The sequence below is a fragment of the Pongo pygmaeus genome, chromosome 16, assembly GCF_028885625.2.
Source record: "Pongo pygmaeus isolate AG05252 chromosome 16, NHGRI_mPonPyg2-v2.0_pri, whole genome shotgun sequence".
Taxonomy (NCBI): domain Eukaryota; kingdom Metazoa; phylum Chordata; class Mammalia; order Primates; family Hominidae; genus Pongo; species Pongo pygmaeus.
Genome location: NC_072389.2, coordinates 27954033 through 27972262, shown reverse-complemented (window position 1 = coordinate 27972262; position 18230 = coordinate 27954033). Strand labels below are relative to the sequence as shown.

The following is an 18230-nucleotide window of genomic DNA, read 5'->3' as shown; positions in this document are numbered from 1 at the left end:
GCAACCTCTGCCTCTTAGGTTCAAGCAATTCTCCGGCCTCAGCCTCCCATGTAGCTGGGATTACAGGTGCCCACCACCACACCGGACTAATTTTTGTATTTTTAGTAGAGATGGGGTTTTACCATGTTGATCAGGCTGGTCTCGAACTCCTGACCTCAGGTGATCTGCCTGCCTCGGCCTCCCAAAGTGCTGGGATTACAGACGTGAGCCACCGCGCCCGGCCTCAAGTCTCTTTTAATCAATAAAAATTCCTTCTATTTATTTGGGCAGAAACTAGGCCATTTTGCCCATCAAATCTCACACATCCTAGGTTTGGCTGACTATATTCTCATGGTGTCATGTAAGGTGTTTCTCTGTCCCCCACATTTTCTGTAAACCAGTAGTTAATTCTAGAACTTGCTTAGCTTCAAGTTGAGCTCTTTGGATAAGAACATATCATAGGCAGCCCTGTATAATTCTTTGCCTTACAATGGAAAGGACATAATATCTGTTCCTGCTACCTTGATGATGTAAGACAGACTCTTCAGTGGGTAACAGCCTTGGCCTCTGGTGCTCCCAGATTCATCGGAGGCTGTGAAGTGGCATATTTTAATTATATCATTCCTCCTGCATTTGTTAGTGATTTGTTTATTGAAAAAACTTGCACATCAGTACCTATTTAGCCTGAAATTCAGTATATACAGGAAAGACAGGGAAAATGCTTAATTCTTTCCCTTTACTTATCAAATTTCAGTGTGATTTGTTGGTGCCCAGTACCTTGCATTTCTCTTATTAGGAGTGAATTTGGATGTCTTTTTTTCTTTTTCTTTTTCCTTTTTCTTTCTTTCTCTCTCTCTCTTTTTTTTTTTTCTTGAGGCAGAGTCTCGCTCTGTAATGGCGTGATCTTGGCTTACTGCAACCTCTGCCTCCCGGGTTCAAGCAGTTCTCCTGCCTCAGCCTCCCAAGTAACTGAGATTACAGGTGCACGCCGCCATGCCCAGCTATTTTTTTTTATTTGTATTTTAGTAGAGATGGGGTTTCACCGTGTTGCCTATGCTGGTCTCAAACTCCTGAGCTCAGGCAGTCCACTCACCTCAGCCTCCCAAAGTGCTAGGATTACAGGTGTGAGGGTGTCTTTTTTCTTTTTTATTGGCTTATGGGCCATTTTTATTTCTTCCTTTGTTAACTGTTTACTCACAGTTTTTACCTTTTCATCCTATTGGATTTTTGGTCTTATTTTTCTTGTGCCTATAAATCATTATTAGCATAATTAGTCCTTTTCCTGTTACATATTAACTCTGTTTTCCCCAAATTGTTATTTGCCATTTTTACTTTTCTTATAGGGTACTTTTTTGCCATGCTTTTTTAAAATCATTTTTTTCATGTAGACAATTTTGTAAGTATAGTTTTTAATTGCCTCTAGATTTTGAGTCATTGCTAGAAAAGTTTTTCCAAAGCCAAAGCTATAAAGGAATTTATTCATATTTCTCAAATCCTAGTATATGGCTGGGTTTTTTTTGTTTAATATTTAGATCCCTGATCCATTTGGAATTGTAACTGCCCAGTGGGTTCATCTTGCCTGCCTCCCAGATAGAGTTGATTTATCAAGACAGAGGAATTGCATTAGAGAAAGAGTTTAATTTTAATCCACACAGAGCCAGCTGAACAAGAGACCAGAGTTTTATTATTACTCAGATCAGCCTCTCCCAAAATTTAGAGGCCAGAGTTTTTTAAAGATAGTTTAGGGGGTGGGGGCTAGGGAATGGGTGCTGCTGATTAGTTGGGAATGAAATCATAGGGGTGTGGAAAGTGGTCCTCCTAGGCTGAGTCCGCTTCTGGGTGTGGGCACCAGAGAAGTGGCTGGTCCCAGTGGAGTCATCCAGGCATCAGAAATGCAAAAGTCTGAAAAGACATCTCAAAGGGCCAATCTTAGGTTCCACTATAGTGATGTTATTTACAGGAGTAATTGAAGTTACAAATCTTGTGACCTCCAGACAATGCCTGGTTATCATTTAACTACACCTACATCTTAGTAGAATTCAGGCCCCTCTCATAATCCTAAACTTGTGGTCTTTCATTAGTTTCATAAAGGCAGTTTAGTTTTGGCAAGGGCTAAAACTATAAACTAAATTTTCCCCAAAGTTATTTTAGCCCATGCCCAGGTGAACACAGGCAGCTTGGAGGTTAAAGGCAAGGTGGAGTCAGTTAGGTTATATCTGTTTCCGTATCATAATTTTCTTGCTGTTATAATTTTTGCAAATGTGGTTTCTGAATTTATTCTCATATGTGATATAAGAATGGATCCAAATTGATTTTTTCTCATATGGCTTCCACTGATCATAAACACCTTCTTCCTCCTACTAATTTAAGTAACCACCTTCATCACAAACTAATCCCAAGAGAATTTTCATCTTTCCTGTTTCTTTGATCAGTCTAGCACCAATACATAATAGGTTTAGTGTAGAGTTTTATAATAGTTAATAACCTACGAAAAGCTAGCCCCACTCACTGTACTTCTCCTGGCCATTCTTGCTTGATTGTTCTTACGAATAAAATTTATCATCAACTTTGGAAACAGAAAAAAAGTTAATAATCTTCTTATTGAGATCACATGAAATTCAAAATTAAACTTGGAGAGAATCACCATCTTTCTGTTGTATGTCATACAGTCTTCCTATGCAAGAATATGGTGTGTCTTTACATTTTTTAAATCTATGTTTGGCTCAGTAGTAACTTACGAACTTCCTCTCATAGGATTTGAATGTTTTTTGTTAAGTTTATGCCTGGGTATTTTATGATAATTTAGGAAAATATTTCTACTAGTTTATTAATTAATTCCTTTCTGTCTTCTGGATATGTAAACTTTTCTTTTCTTTTTTCTTTTCTTTTCTTTCTTTCTCTTTTGAAAATGGAGTCTCACTCTATTGCCCAGGCTGGAGTGCAGTGGCGCAATCTCAGCTCACTGCAACCTCTGCCTCCCGGGTTCAAGCGATTCTCGAGCCTCAACCTCCTGAGTAGCTGGGACTACAGGCACACACCACCATGCCCTGCTAATTTTTGTATTTTTAGTGGAGATGGTGTTTCACCATGTTGGCCAGGCTGGTCTTGAACTCCTGACCTCAAATGACCTGCCCACCTTGGCCTCCCAAATCCCTGGGATTACAGGTGTGAGCCACCACTCCTGACAACATATGTTGCTTTCTAGTCTGTATGCCTCTAATTGTTTTATATATTTATTTATTTACTTTCCTAAGAGTATGTTAACTAATATGTACAACGTAATGACAAATAGTAAGGAAGGCAATGGATATTATCTGCTTTCAATTTTAAAAGGAAAAGGAACTCTATTTTCCTATTAATTTAAGTTATTGGATCTTAGGAACATACGTACTCTCTCTCTCTCTGTCTCTACATATATACATATGTATGTATGTATATATGTATGTTGACTAATATATTTTAGCTTAATCAGTGTTCTTAACACAAACATACACTGCATTTTATCAAATATGTTTTGCTTTCTATGGAGATGAATGTATGATGGATTACACTCATGAATTTCTACTCTCATTCCTGCGTAAATCCTATTAGATCATAATGTATTAATGTATTAAAAGTATGTGCTGATGGAGTCCATTAACTATCATTTTATGTGAGATTTTACATTCATATTTTTAAGCAAGAATGCTTTTCTTGTGCATTCATTATTAGGTTGTATATCATTGTAATACTCACTATATAAAAATATAATTAGATATTTTTCTTGCATTTCCTACTCTCTGGGCTGGCTGAAATGGCACTAAGAGCATCTGAATGTTAAAGGTTTGGTAGAATTCCCTGCATACCCGTTGGCCTGGTGCTTTCTCATACTTGCCCTCTTTTTGCGGCCCTTATATATTTCTTCTATAGGACCCAAATTGATTTGCAAGGAAATTTGAAACTATGGAAAAGGGGAGAAATACACCTGTCATTGAGAATTAGAACTAGTAAAGTGCATTTTTTTACAGGAGAAAATGCTGTGTAATTGTGCAGTAGTGTGTTGACTAAGACTGAATGTGTTAGAAGATAGTTAGAAATGATTACCTTTGTGACAGATTTGACCAGCCACTGAAATGATAAATGTCTGGTCCAAAAATCATTGATATTTTTACTTAATCTATGAAGTATTAAATTTTAATAAGCTGGCTGACCAGTTTTTAGTTTTCTTTTTTCAAATGCCTAACTTTGTATATTTTATTGTTATCTAAGAAAAAAGAAGTGGCTTTCATACTTTTATCATAGGGTGATAAGTCAGGTAATAAATGAAATTTATCAGGTTTCCAAAAGAATCTATGATTATGACTAGAACTGTGATTTCTCTGGGATGCTGTAGTGAATATTACACTCAAACTGATAAATTAGGAATTTAGGAATCATGTTATCTCATGATGTGTGTGAAAGAACTAATAGTTAAAAACAGTATCCCTTCACTTTCATGAAAACACAAGGCAACCATGAAGTTAACACAAAGTATATGTAAGAGTTAAATTCTGTCTTGTCTGTCTTAAAGTTTTCTTAATATTGGTTTCTAGGTTCAAAAATCAGGAAATGCCTTGTTTCATAGGCTTTACACAGAGGCCCTGAAGAGGGACTTCTCCATCCCAGGAGCCAGGGAGCCGGCCTGAACAGGTCCAGCCATCACGGCCATGCCCTCAGGGCCGACTGCAGCCACACCACCACCACATGAGGCTAGACAGACAGACTGATGGAGCAGATTAGGAATTACCTGATATGAAGACTTCATTTTCCTAACCACAGGCATTTTCTTCTTTAAAAATTTGGTGACAAGTAGTATTTGTTAATATCACAAATATACCCAGTTGGCAGTCATTAGAAAGGTCCAGACCAAAATAATTTCAGAATGACTAACATGAAATATAAAAATATCTGAGCATGTTTCAGGGAAGTATTACTTAAACATAAATACAAAGATAAATATAGAAATTAATGATGAATTTAATATAAGAATGTTAAAATTCGGTATGTTAAACATCCAACAAAAAATACCAAGAGAGGAAACAAATGGGACAGGAGGTCTTTTCTAATAATTCAAAATTATCCACAAAAAAAGCTGCTGTGTCCCTCCAGTGCTTTGGAAGGGCCCCTGCAAGCAAGGGCTCTGTGGTCCCAGCTTCATTAGCTTAGTGGCATGTCAATCTCTGATCAAAAGCATTCACAACCTTGATTTGGGCACCCTGAAGCCTTCTCAAGAGTAGGAAGTGTTTTATAAAAAGCCCTGCAAAGAACAAAAGTGTTTCTATTAAGTCTTTGAGAAAACTATGGAAGACAGGCTGTATTTTAAATGATTGATAATCTTAATGTTGTTTTGAAACATTACCTGTATTTCCATAAAGGTCAAGACAATAAGCAGTTTGGAAACAATCACCTCTCTACTCTTGAGAAAAGTGGATTTATAAAAAGGGTGGCTGACTGGGTGCAGTGGTTCATGCCTGTAATCCCAGCACTTTGGGAGGCTGAGGCAGGCAGATCATGAGGTCAGGAGTTTGAGACCAGCCTGACCAACATGGTGAAACCCCGTCTCTACTGAAAATACAAACATTAGCCGGGCATGGTGGCAGGCACCTGTAATCCCAGCTACTCAGGAGGCTGAGGCAGGAGAATCGCTTGAAACTGGAAGGTGGAAGTTGCAGTGAGCTGAGATCGCACCAGTGCACTCCAACCTGGGCAACAGTGTATGACTCCATCTCAAAAAAAAATCTAAGTTGAGGAACTTGGATTTGGGGAACATGACAATCAGAAGAACAGATGGAGACCAGTGTTGTGCAGAGGGTGAAGGGATGGACACTAGAGTCATACATCCTAACCTTATACTCTGCCTCTTCCTTATGTATATTACTTAGTGTCTCAGTGCCTCAGCTTTCTTATCTGTAAAATGGAGACAATAATGTCTATGTCATTAGAATTGTTGTTAGACTTACTATATAGAAAGCCCTTGGAATAGTTCGTAGACTATAATTACAGTTATATGGACAGTGATAGTGATGATGACTGTGATGATGATGGTGATAATTGTGATGATGATGGTGATGATGATAGTAGTGGTGATGGTGATGATGATATTGTTGATGATGATGGTCATCATGGTGGTGATAGTGGTGATGATGATGATATGATGATAGTAACAGTGGTGGTGATGGTGATGATGTTAGTGATAGTAATAATGGTGGTGGTGATGGTGATGATGGTAATGATGATTGTGATGGTGACAGTGATGATGTTGGTGATAGTAATCGTGGTGATGGTGATGATGATGGTAATAGTAATAATGGTAGTGGTGATGGTGATGATGGTATTGATGATCATGATGGTGACAATGATGGTGATAGTAATGGTGGTGGTGATGGTGATGATGGTAATGATGATTATGATGGTGATGGTGATGATGGTATTGATGATTGTGATGGTGATAATGATGGAGGTGGTGATAATGTTAATAGAGATGTGGTGGTGGTGATTGTAGTGATGATGACAGTGATGATGACAAAGGTAGGAAGAAGTAGGGGCAAGGAATTCGAGGAAATATTGTGGCTGGTTATTGGATGACCACTACATTATAATGAACCAAGGTGAACCAAAGGAGACCAGGCTCAAACGAACATAAAAGCAACAACAACAACAACCACAAAAAGCCGGCAAAGAACTCAATGGCTACTGCAGCAAGCACATAATCTATAAAATTAGTCCAGGAGAGTCACTTAGCAAATAAGTGGCAAGAAGAGAAACAACAGAAACAGGGACAAGAAACTCTGGAGTGGAGGAAGGTATCTGATATCAGAGTTGTTCCAATATGTTGTCTAAAAGCAACCAAAAAATCACAAAATCTTAAAAGACACAGAAAAGCATGCCACACACAAGGAGAAAGCTATTAATAGAAACTATCATTGGAGAATTCTAGATATTGAATGTATCAGACAAACACTTTAAAAATGTGTGTAAAGAACTTAAGGAAATCATGCCTAAAAAAAAAAATCAAAGGAAAGTATGACAACTAGATATCAGCAAATAGACAACATCAGTGAAAAGGTAGAAATTGTTAAAAAGAACCCAGTAGAAATTCTAGAGTTGAAAAGTACAATGACTGCAATAAAAAAAATCACTGGGTTGACATCATAACAGATCTTAGTATAAAGAAGAAAGGATCAGCAAACTTGAAGATAGACCAATGGAGATTATCCAGTGAGTGGAACAAAATGAAAAATGAATGAAGAAAAATATACAGAAATGAATATACCTGTGCCACATCATGAAGAATGCCAACAAACACATAATGGGAATCTCAGAGGAGAAGAGAAGAGAAGCAGGGGCAAAATTACTTGAAAAAATAGTGGCCAAAAATTTGACAAAAACAATTCATTTATACATCTAAGAATGTCAACAAATCCCAACGAACTTAGTGAGATTGACATCTGTACACATCATAGTCAAGCTAACAATGTTAAAGACAAAGAGAACATTTTGAAAACAGCAAGAGAAAAGCAATATTTACTTACAGGTGAGTCACAATATGATTAGCAGCAGATTTCTAATGAGAAACCATGGAAGCCATTAAGAATATTAGATCATGCCTTCAGAGTGTTGGAAGAAATGACTGTCAAGAAATAATTATATTCCTGCAAAATTTTCCTCAAAAATGAAAGAAAAATCAAAAGACAAGTCACTTCCACACAAAAACTTGCACCTGTATGTTTGTAGCAGCTTGATTCATAATTGCCCAAATGTAGAAGCAACCAAGATGGCGTTCAGTAGGTGAATTAATAAATAAAATGTGATACATCTAGATAATGGAAATTATTCAGCACTAAAGTGAAATGAGCTATTAAGCCATGAAGCCAGGGAAAAAATTAAATGCATATTACTAATAAGCAAACCTGAAATAGCTACATACTCTATGAGTCCAATCTTAAGACAGTCTAGAAAGAAAAGGCATGGAGACAGTAAAAGGATCAGTAGTTGCTGCGGGGAAGGGTGGGAGGGAGGGATGAACAGATGGAGCACAGGGAATTTGTAAGGCAGGAAAGATACTCTGTACAATACCGCAGTAGTGGATACATGTCATTATTCATTTGTCCAAACCCATAGAACGTGCAACACCAAAAGTGAACCCTAAGGTAAACTATGGACTCTTAGTAATAACGACGTGATTAATCAGTTGTAACCAGTGTACCCTTCTGCAGCAGGATATTGACAATGGAGGAGGCTGTGCATGTGTGGGGCGGGGGCATACAGGAAATCTCTGAACTTTCCACTCTGTTTTGCTGTGAACCTAGAAGTACACTCGAAAATAAATTCTATTAAAAAGAAAAGGAGGCCGGGTACGGTGGCTCACACCTGTAATCCCACACTTTGGGAGGCCAAGGCGGGCAGATCACGAGGTCAGGAGCTCAAGACCATCCTGGCTAACATGGTGAAACCCCATCTCTACTAAAAATACAAAAGATAAAAATTAGCTGGGCGTGGTGGCAGGTGCCTGTAGTCCCAGCTACTCAAGAGGCTGAGGCAGGAGAATGGCGTGAACCCGGAGGCGGAGCTTGCAGTGAGCCGAGATCGCGCCACTGCACTCCAGCCTGGGCGACAGAGGGAGACTCCATGTCAAAAAAAAAAAAAAAAAGAAAAGAAAAGAAAGGAAAAGAAAGAAAGAAAAGAAAGAAAAGGAATTCTGGAGATGGATGCTAGTGGTGGTTGCATGCCATTGTGAATGTACTTTATGCCACCAAATTGTGCCCTCAAAAATGATTCAAATCATACACTTTACATTATGTGTATATTACCACAATAAAAAAAATTCCAGTCGCTTCAAAAGAAAAGATGAACCACAGAAAGGGAGAAAATATTTTAAAACATATATCTGATAAAGGACTTGTACCCAAAATATACAAATAACTCTTAAAACTCAACAATATAAAAACAACCCAATTAAAAAATCAGCAAAAGATCTCAACAAACACCTCACCAAAGAAAACATACACATGGCCAACAAAAGCATGAGAATATGCTCAGTATTATCAGTCATTGGAGAAATACAAATCAAACAATGATGATATGCCACATCACACCTGCTACAATTGTTATCACTAAAAAGACAGAAACTAACAAGTGTTGCAGAGGATATGGAGAAATTGAAACCCTTGTACATTGCTATAGGATTTTATGTTCCAGCCACTTTGGAAGACAATCTGGCAGTTCCTCAATGTGTTAAATGCAGTTACCCAGACTCAACAATTCTACTCCTAGGTGTATAACCAAGAGAACTGAAAGCATATATCAACACAAAATCCTGTATACAAATGCCCATAACAACATTCATAATCGTGAAAAAATGGACTCAACCAAAAGATCTATCAACTGATGAATGGATAAACAAAATATGGTATATCTGTGCAATGAAATATTATTTGGCAATAAATGAGAATGGAGTACTGATGTGTGCTACCATAGGAGTGAACTTTGAACACATTATGCTAAGTGAAATAAACTATTTACAGAAGCTCACATATCGTATGATTCCTTTTATATAAAATGTCCAGAATAGACCAAACTGTAGTGACAGACAATACATAAGTGACTGCCTAGGACTAGGTGAGATGGGTGGTGGATGTGGGGAGGAAAAGGGGTGAAAAGGGGTGTGACCACTATTTGGTCAGGTGGTTCCTTTTGGTGGTGAAAATATTCTAAAATTAGATTAGGGTGATGGTTCCACCATTCAGAGAATATGTGAAAAAACCCTGATTTGGGCACATTAAATGTGTGAATTTTATGTATGTGCATTATATCTCAAATAAAGGTGATTTAAAAATAAATTTAAAAAGGAAGAATTGTAGCATAGAGCACCTTTTGTAATTATGGGGATAGGAAGCAATTGGGACATGGCCAATGGCCAAGGACAGTGTTTGATTCCTTCACAGAAATGCTTCAGACTGGCTCTGGGTCCCTTGAGCTTAGCATTTTCAAGTTAAGGGAGAGCATGTATCCCTGCTGTGTTGACAATAATTTCACCGGGCAACCCGCAATCAGAAAGCAGGGCATGCCTGTGCCTGTGCTTTATTTTAGTCTTTCGATGGTGGCGCCAAGCCAGCAATGTCAGGCAGAGAGGGAAAAAAATCAAGAAGGCAGATTGCCTTTAAGAATTTTGCAAACTCATTTAAATGTTTAATCAGCACATTTCAACCACTTTATTAATATGTTTGCATACATATGTGTGCACTAAGGCAGTGCTTTTAGTATTCAGCATAACTCATCAAGACGGTGCATACATTTCTTCCAGAGTCATGCCATCAGTGTCTGTATGATTCAGTGAAGGCTGAGAATGTCAATGCTGTCACGTGTTGCCAATGACACAAGGCCTAGACCTGTTCTTGAGAGTAGGGCATGCCCGGTGAGGCAGACACAGCTGCAGAGCCTGCAGATCAGGCAGTAAAAAGAGAGCAGGTGCACCAGGTCAAAGAGCTCCAGCAGAGAGGGGATGGTGTTGTCCCAAGCGTGGTTCAGAAGTGGGGAATCCAGGAGTACAGATGCAGGCAGAAAAGCAGGCATCTGGCAAATAGCCAGCTCTGGCTCAGGGAGCCAGGGAGCCCTGGTGACAATGCCCGCAGGAGCGGGACAGAGCACCTGCCTGACGTCATGATCTAGGCAGTCACCAACCTGGGTCCCAGGCAGCAGAAACACCAGGCTTACCCTTCCTGGAGTAATTAACCACATGAGAAGGGGTCCCTGAAGCAGGTCAACATTCACCTATCAAAGCTGAAGACTGATAGGAGAAAGGGTCTATCGAATCCTGGAGTGATTACCTTAGTGAGCTCCTCTTTCCTGAGATCTGGATGGACAACATTTTGGGGAAGGGTGAAAGGTGTGTGGGCATGGGCCATGTAGTTAGATCTGCATGGCGAGGACTCAGAGTCTGGGAGCCATTGACAAGTACCTCCACTCCTTGAAGGCCGACGGCAGCTGCGGCTCTCCAAGGTTAAAGAAATGAAGACACCACTCCCTGTGTGCTGTCAGTGGCCAGGCCTATGCAGTGGAGCGCCTGGCCATTCGTGAAGATCTACAGCTGGATTAGGTGGCATGTAGCCATTCATTTTTCACGTTTCTGTGTCTTGGAGGAAAATTGAGAGAGCACATATGGCCTAAAAGTTTAACTCCTATTCATTGATCAGAATTATAATTTTCACTTTAATGATTTATAAATGTGTGCCTTCAAATGCTAATGTTTGCTCTGTGTTTTTAGATGGCTATCCCAAAGAAGAAATGATTTATAGATGGAGAAAAAATTCAGTGGAGGCAGCTGACCAGAAATCATGGCGGCTTTATCAGTTTGACTTCATGGGCCTCAGAAACACCACAGAAATCGTGACAACGTCTGCAGGTAGGAATTTACTGAAAGAGGCACAGCTCTCAAAAGCCAGAGAGGCCTAAGGCCATATGTAGTCATATCCTTAATGTACAAACCTTTTGGGCAACCATGATACATAAGTGATATTTGAGACAAAACAAGTGATTCAAAGTGAAACTGTGTTTTCATGTTTTAATTGGTATGGGAGAGGGATGTTAGAAATAATTCATATTTTTGAATCCAGGCTGTGTTTGCATAATATCTATAAACCTAGCTATAAACTTAACCTAACTCACTACTGACCATATTTACATAAATCAATTTTGCTGATGGGGAGAGTTCTGCAGATTTCCACATACATAAGAAGAATCAAATATTATTGAGAATCCACACAAAAGAAGCTGGTGTGATATGTCCTTTGAGTTTCAATTCCTTTTATTTACTCTAAGTTTTATCTTTAACTTTGAGTTTCTTTTTCAATAATTGAAAATAATTACCTACCAATTTGATTTTATGAAGTGATCATTATATGCATATTCAAAATCCTGTAATTAAATAAAAAGAGTTGTTCTGCCTATGAATATATATGAATGTGTTTTGTTTTGCTTTTTGTCTTATGTCTTACGTTGTTTTTTAGTTTGGGTATTTAATTATTCCTAGGGTCCACTATTTCACAACTGATTTTCTTTTGGTAGGGTGTGTGGTGCAGATGGGGGTAGAGTCAGCTTTTCTACTGATATTATTTGTTAGTATGAAGAATTTTTGGCTCTTAAAATTGTCTAATAATTTATTTTATGGGTGACTAGATTAAGATGCCAGTTTTGAGAATTAATGGTAAATATCTTTAAAGCCCAGTCTTAATTCTTGGTACAACTGTAAAATAGTTATTGACACATCAATAAAAGTCCGAAAAAGTTACTTGATTAAGGGAGAAAAACAAAAGATTCTCTATGAGTCATTGTGGAAAATTTGAGAAATGGGATCTGTGTTTAAATATTAAACAATGACAATGTTAAATAATGGAACACCACAATTTATTTAAGTGAACTGTGGAGGCAGCGCAAAGGGAAACATTTTGGGATGCTTGCTCCCAATTAAGAGGCACCTACCTTAGTAATGTAATTCTCTGTCTTAGAGGCTGCAATGCACCAGCAGACCTTTGGGGTCTAAGGCCGCCTGAAGGGAGCCACCAAGCAGCAGGGAGGACATCTCTAGCGTTTAAATCCCAAAGGCCACTGCTTCTCCTTTCCTGGTGTTCTCAAAACAAAAGGAAATGCAAAGTTAAGCTGAACCCAAGTAACTCAGGGGATTTTGAAATTGATTGCAAGCAAATACTAGCTCAGAAAGGTGGCAAATAGAAGGAGACAACAGATTTGAGGCAACAGTCTGAACAATTCTTGTGCTAGGTGTTACTGTGGCTCTTAACGAAATTATAATCGATCTCTAAAGTCATATTTTTAATAAGTTTTACAACCATATTCAATCTTTTGTATAATTACACTTGTAAGGAAAATGTCCTTTGGATAATAAAAAAAATCCCATTTCATATGCTCGTGATGGACGCATGGTAGCTGGAGCCCACAAGCCTGAGAAGTCACGCTCTGCCTGCAGCTGGGGTGTGTTGTTGCATGTGTGCTTTTCAGGCCATATCCAGCATCAGTTCCGGTGTCAACAGTTCACTGTTTAATGAATATTCATGAAACACCATTGCTTGCTAAATGTGATTGACATTTTCACAATGTGGAGGATCACCCATGGGACTGTGTTGGCATTTTAAAGGATGCCTCTCAGATAAATGCCTTTTTATAGGCAAATGTTATTCCTTGTTTCTCAATCTCCTAACTCAACATTATGACTATGGCAGTAACACACTTACTTACATAATCCCTTTTTCCCAAGAAGACTAAAGCATTTGCAACACTGTCTACTTGGTTTTCACAAGTCGTTGTAAAGTTTGAAAAGGATGGATATGATTGTGCCAAGTTTTCAAGCTTATGTAAATAATTCTACCAGGGAACTTATCTGTGAAATGGAAACACTTTGGGAAACCTCAGAATCAGGAGAAAGAGATGTGAAGCCTGCAGGTGCATTGCCGAGTCCAGGCCCTGTGAGGTGGTCTGTGTCCATTATCGCCTCCCACTGTCCTCTCACTGTGGCCACTCTGGCCCCGCCATGCTTTGGGCACAGCCCTAAACAGCTGTGTTTATTTGACTGGACCTATTTTTCTCTATTGGGATAACATAAATATCAAAAATATTATTTATGACATTCTGAGACTTGGATGTAATATATTAAATATGTTTATTTAAAATGCACAAAGACTGTTCAAAAACATTAGTCACTGAGTTAGTTTCCTGGAGCTACTTTAACAGTTCTACCAACTGTGTGACTCAAACAACAGAAACAACGTGTTGTCTCTCAGTTCTGGAGGCCGGAAGTCTAAAATCAAGATGGCAGGCTTGGCATCTTCCGAGTGCCGTGAAGGAAGGATCTGCTGCAGGCCTCTCTCGTCGGCTTGCAGGTAGTATTCTCTCCATGTTTTCTAACCTGCAGCGAATTCAAGGAAGTGAATTCTGTTCTATTGTCTTCTCCCTGGAGGTGTTGATCTCTGTGTCTGCATTTCCTCTTTCTATAGAAACACCAGTCATATTGGATTAGCCCTGCCTTCATGACCTCGACTTAACCATTTTCAAAGTCTCTATTTCCAGATAAGGTCACGTTCACAGGTACCGTGGGTTAGTACTCTAACATCTTCAGGTGAATACAATTTAACCCATGGCAGTAACCCAGAAAGTTTAGCACTTTATGAGGAGTAGCATTTCAATTGCATTGGGAAATGAGACGTTCTCTTTGTCCCAGACACATCCTTTTTACTTGGACTTCCTAGTAAGTCCAAGTGTTTTGGACTTACTTGCAGGTGTCAGTGTTCCCCCTCCAGGTGAATCTGATGATGATGATGTTTGGAAGGCATTGGGCTAGGCTAACTTAATGAGTACAGCTGGTGGATGCTATAGAAATCACTTTCAAATGGGATCACAGCTTAGTCTACTAAGACTTCTGACTGGCACAGCAGTGTGCTTTGTTACGTTACTGATGGTCTTGAACAGTCTCTCTGCAGTCTTTATGCCTTCCTCAGCTATTCTCCAAGGACAATTGCAGCTGACCTTTCCCTTGCACTAGCCAAAGGCCACCATGCATAATAAAAATCAGATACTTTTTTTTCTTTTTTTTTGAGACGGAGTTTCACTCTTGCTACCCATGCTGGAGTGCAATGGCGTGATCTCGACTCACTGTGACCTCCACCTCCTAGGTTCAAGCAATTCTCCTGCCTCAGCCTCTCGAGTAGCTGGGATTACAGGCTCCTGCCACCACGCCTGGCTAATTTTTTGTATTTTTAGTAGAGACGTGGTTTCACCATGTTGGCCAGGCTGGTCGCGAACTCCTGACCTCAGGTGGTCTACCCATCTGGGCCTCCCAAAGTGCTGGGATTACAGGTGTGAGCCACTGCACCCAGCAAATCAGAGAGTTTTTGTTATCTCTTCTATATATCTATATCTATCTACCAATTGCAATAAGAAGTAAACCTCCTACATTTTTTTATTCTGATAATTTAAAATATCTGTAGGCATACCATCACTAAGAATAACCTGCAGCAAATTCAAGGAAGTGTACCTTGGAATTATCGGAAACAGGCTGATGGCAAGATGTTCAGCTTCGGTTTTCATTAAATGTTATTAATTAAAAAGAAGCTAAATATATATGGATATGCATACATGTATGAGTTGATATACACACATATATTTCCTGCTCTGTCAGCTGAGAAGTCCTAGGAGCAACAACACTGCAGGAGCAATAAGTACCCTTAGTGCCCAGATCTTGGTTTCTAATATCATTCTCCAACTGTAGGAACCAGGGCTCCTTGGAGAAGTGGCAGATTGTGAGGCTGCTGCAGTGAATACACAAGATGAGCCTAGAGAATCTTGCAGTTCCAGAAACCAAGACATGCTAAACACTCACCTCACACCCACCCGCCTACACACAAAATCATGGGGCTATATCAACAGATGCCAACTAAAAGTTATCACCATGGTCAAAGCTAAAAATGTGAGCAGCAAGATAAATACAGTAGTATTGGATTATAACCCAAGAATAAAATAAATATCCATGAGGCCACATTGATGCAAATAAATGATTGAATATATACATACAAACATGGGAGAACACAGACAAATCCCCCATGCAGAATTTCACATGATTCATGTGGATATTATTCCCTCAAGGAGGTAGGGCATAGCCCCCACTCTTTAATTGTGGGCCGCACCTGGTGACTTTCTTCCAAAGAGCGCAGGAGGAGACAAAGGAAGGAGATGTACAGGGGATAACGTCTGGTGAACACCATTCGGCCAGGTGATCGGTGAACATGGTCAGTGATTATACATGGTGATCCTCTGTGCCCTGCATATGATGCGATGAAAATCCACCTTACGAGTCTGGAAAGAAGGTAGCTATGGAAAGTTATTCTCTTGGGTTGGCGCATCAGTGAAAGTCAATAATTAAAATACCTATGAGCCATTATCTCAGAGAGAAGGGAAGGAAAGGCAAATGGACTCTATACTCCAAACATTTTCTGAATTTCAAAACTGTGAAAAGAAGAAAGTGAAGAAAACAAGGAGAAAGGGTCTGAAAAGCAGACTGTGTCAGGGAGGGCAAGATAAGGAAAGAGCATCACTGAGGATGCACCAGGAGGGGGCGTCACAGTGAACATGCCACTGGAGCTAGAGCCCCTGGAGTTATCCGTACAGCAAGTGCAAAATAGACTGAAAAACCTCTCAAACTACAGCTCAGTCTTCCGTCACCCCAGCCCCTGATGGCATTAAGGTGATTCATCCCAATCTTTGGCCTAGAAAAGAGAATGATGGGCTCCCCTTGAAGGATAATAAATTTTTTTATTACAGATTTTCATACAAAATGTGCACTGTTGCCAAATGATCAAAATCCAAAAATAACACAGGCATCTGACTTTTTACCAGAAATCATGGCAACCAGAAGACAATAGAATTCCAAATGTGAAAAGGAACAGAGAATTTTCTATAAAAAGGCCAATAAAAATAATGGTGAAATAATGATGTTTTCGGGCTAAAGAAAAGCAGGAAGAGAGAAAGAGATTGACTCTATGATCTCTATAGCAAGCTGCTTCTCTCCCTTGTGTAAAACCTTTATGACATTTGCAGGTTAATCCATATCTTTGCTATATCAAGGCTGCCCGTAATGCCTATTTGAACCTGAGTCCAGTTGTCTACAATAATTTGGGTAGAATGTGCAGCGTTTTTTTCTCACCCACAGCAGGTTTTGTGAGGTAGGACTGGAAATGTGAAGGCTGCTTTGCAGTGGGCATACTTACGGCAAACTGAAGGGTGCTCAGGTCAGGCTCAGAGCACGCTTAGAAGTGGCTTTGTAGTGGAAGTGATCCTAGCAAAGGCTCCCTGACGTCAGAGGAAAAGATCAAGGAAGAAGCCTGGGGTTCCAGATTAATTGCACTAGGAGCTTTCCCTCTGGTGCCTGGTTTATTATAAGACCACAGATAGGCTTCCCCAGAGACTAGTTATTATAGTCAAAACAATCAGGAGAAAGGCTGCTCTCGCATGGCTATGGCAAAAGCCACATGGCTTGATGTGGACATCTGATGTTTTTGAAGTTGATTCAGTCTTTACGTGTAGAAGCTTCTGTAAGTAATTCTCCAAACTCAAAAAAAGTATTCTATATATGAAGTTTTTGATACTGTGTGTTTAACACTCCAGCTAATTAAAAAATACATATATTTCCTCTGGCAGTGCCCACTGGGAGGGAGGGAGCACAGAGGGCAGGAGCTCGGGCGCTAGAGTCAGACCACACTGTGCTTGAACATATCTGCACCACTTACCTGCTGTGTGACCTTGGGCAATTCCTCTGACCCATTCACACACTCCTCTCATAAGTGAGAGGGAAACTGCCTTCTCCTTTATGTGGGTATTGTGAATTTAAGTGAATGAATACATGCCAAGTACCTAATTGCAGTATATATATACAAATATTGCCTATTATTATTGACTCAATGTAGTTCCCGTGAGGGAGAATTGAGAGATTTACGCATTGTCTTTCTTTAGTAATCATCCACTAAACCAGCTGCCAGCATTTTATTCAATGAGACATGCTCCAACAGGATGCTATAGTGAGATTTATATCTTGAATGCAAATAGGAATATATGTTTAAATAGCTCTTGTAGAAGAAACTCAAAAAGTGGTTTCTTCTTGGCTTTTTGTCATATTTTTCTGAATGCAATCTGGGTAGTATATCAGTCTGGGTTTGAAAGTCATAATTTTAAAAATAGCATCAGTATCTTTGTTCACAAGATTGAGTGAAAAATCTTTCAAACCCACTGTGAGTCATCCTCCATCTCTAATTCAGACAGGAAATGCGGAAAAAACCTCTTCTTGGTCTAATGAACTGCTCGTCTGCTAAGAAAATTGAAATCCTTTGATACAAATCATATCTGAATATGTCTGTTCTTTAAAAATCAGATTTAATTAATTGCTCCTTCCATGGGACCTGAATAAATTATAACATTTAATATATTATGACTAATATTTCTACATAAGAGAATTTTATGGTTTTTATTTGGCTCTCGCTCTATACTTTGAGCAAGGTGGGACGTGGGCCAATACCTTTATTTATAGATGAGGAACCAGTCTCAGCAAGATCTCAGGCATGGCCTTCAGCGGTCCACGCAATATGTACTGTAGCTAGCATTAGACCCTCTCATTCTGAGGCCAGTGGCTTTTTCATGATGTCAGTGCCACAAAGAGTTAATTTGACTTCCTGTATCTG

General features: G+C 39.3%; 1 protein-coding gene across 7 annotated transcripts in view; it reads left to right on the top strand.

Moving 5' to 3' along the window:
• Positions 1 to 18230, top strand: part of GABRG3 (gamma-aminobutyric acid type A receptor subunit gamma3) — a 574336-nt gene that overhangs the window by 506326 nt on the left and 49780 nt on the right. For all 7 annotated transcript variants that reach the window (XM_054451434.2, XM_063652473.1, XM_054451435.2 and 4 more), the window contains one exon: positions 11261 to 11398. In XM_054451434.2, the coding sequence (XP_054307409.1) occupies positions 11261 to 11398 (138 nt within the window). The remainder of the gene's footprint in view (positions 1 to 11260; positions 11399 to 18230) is intronic.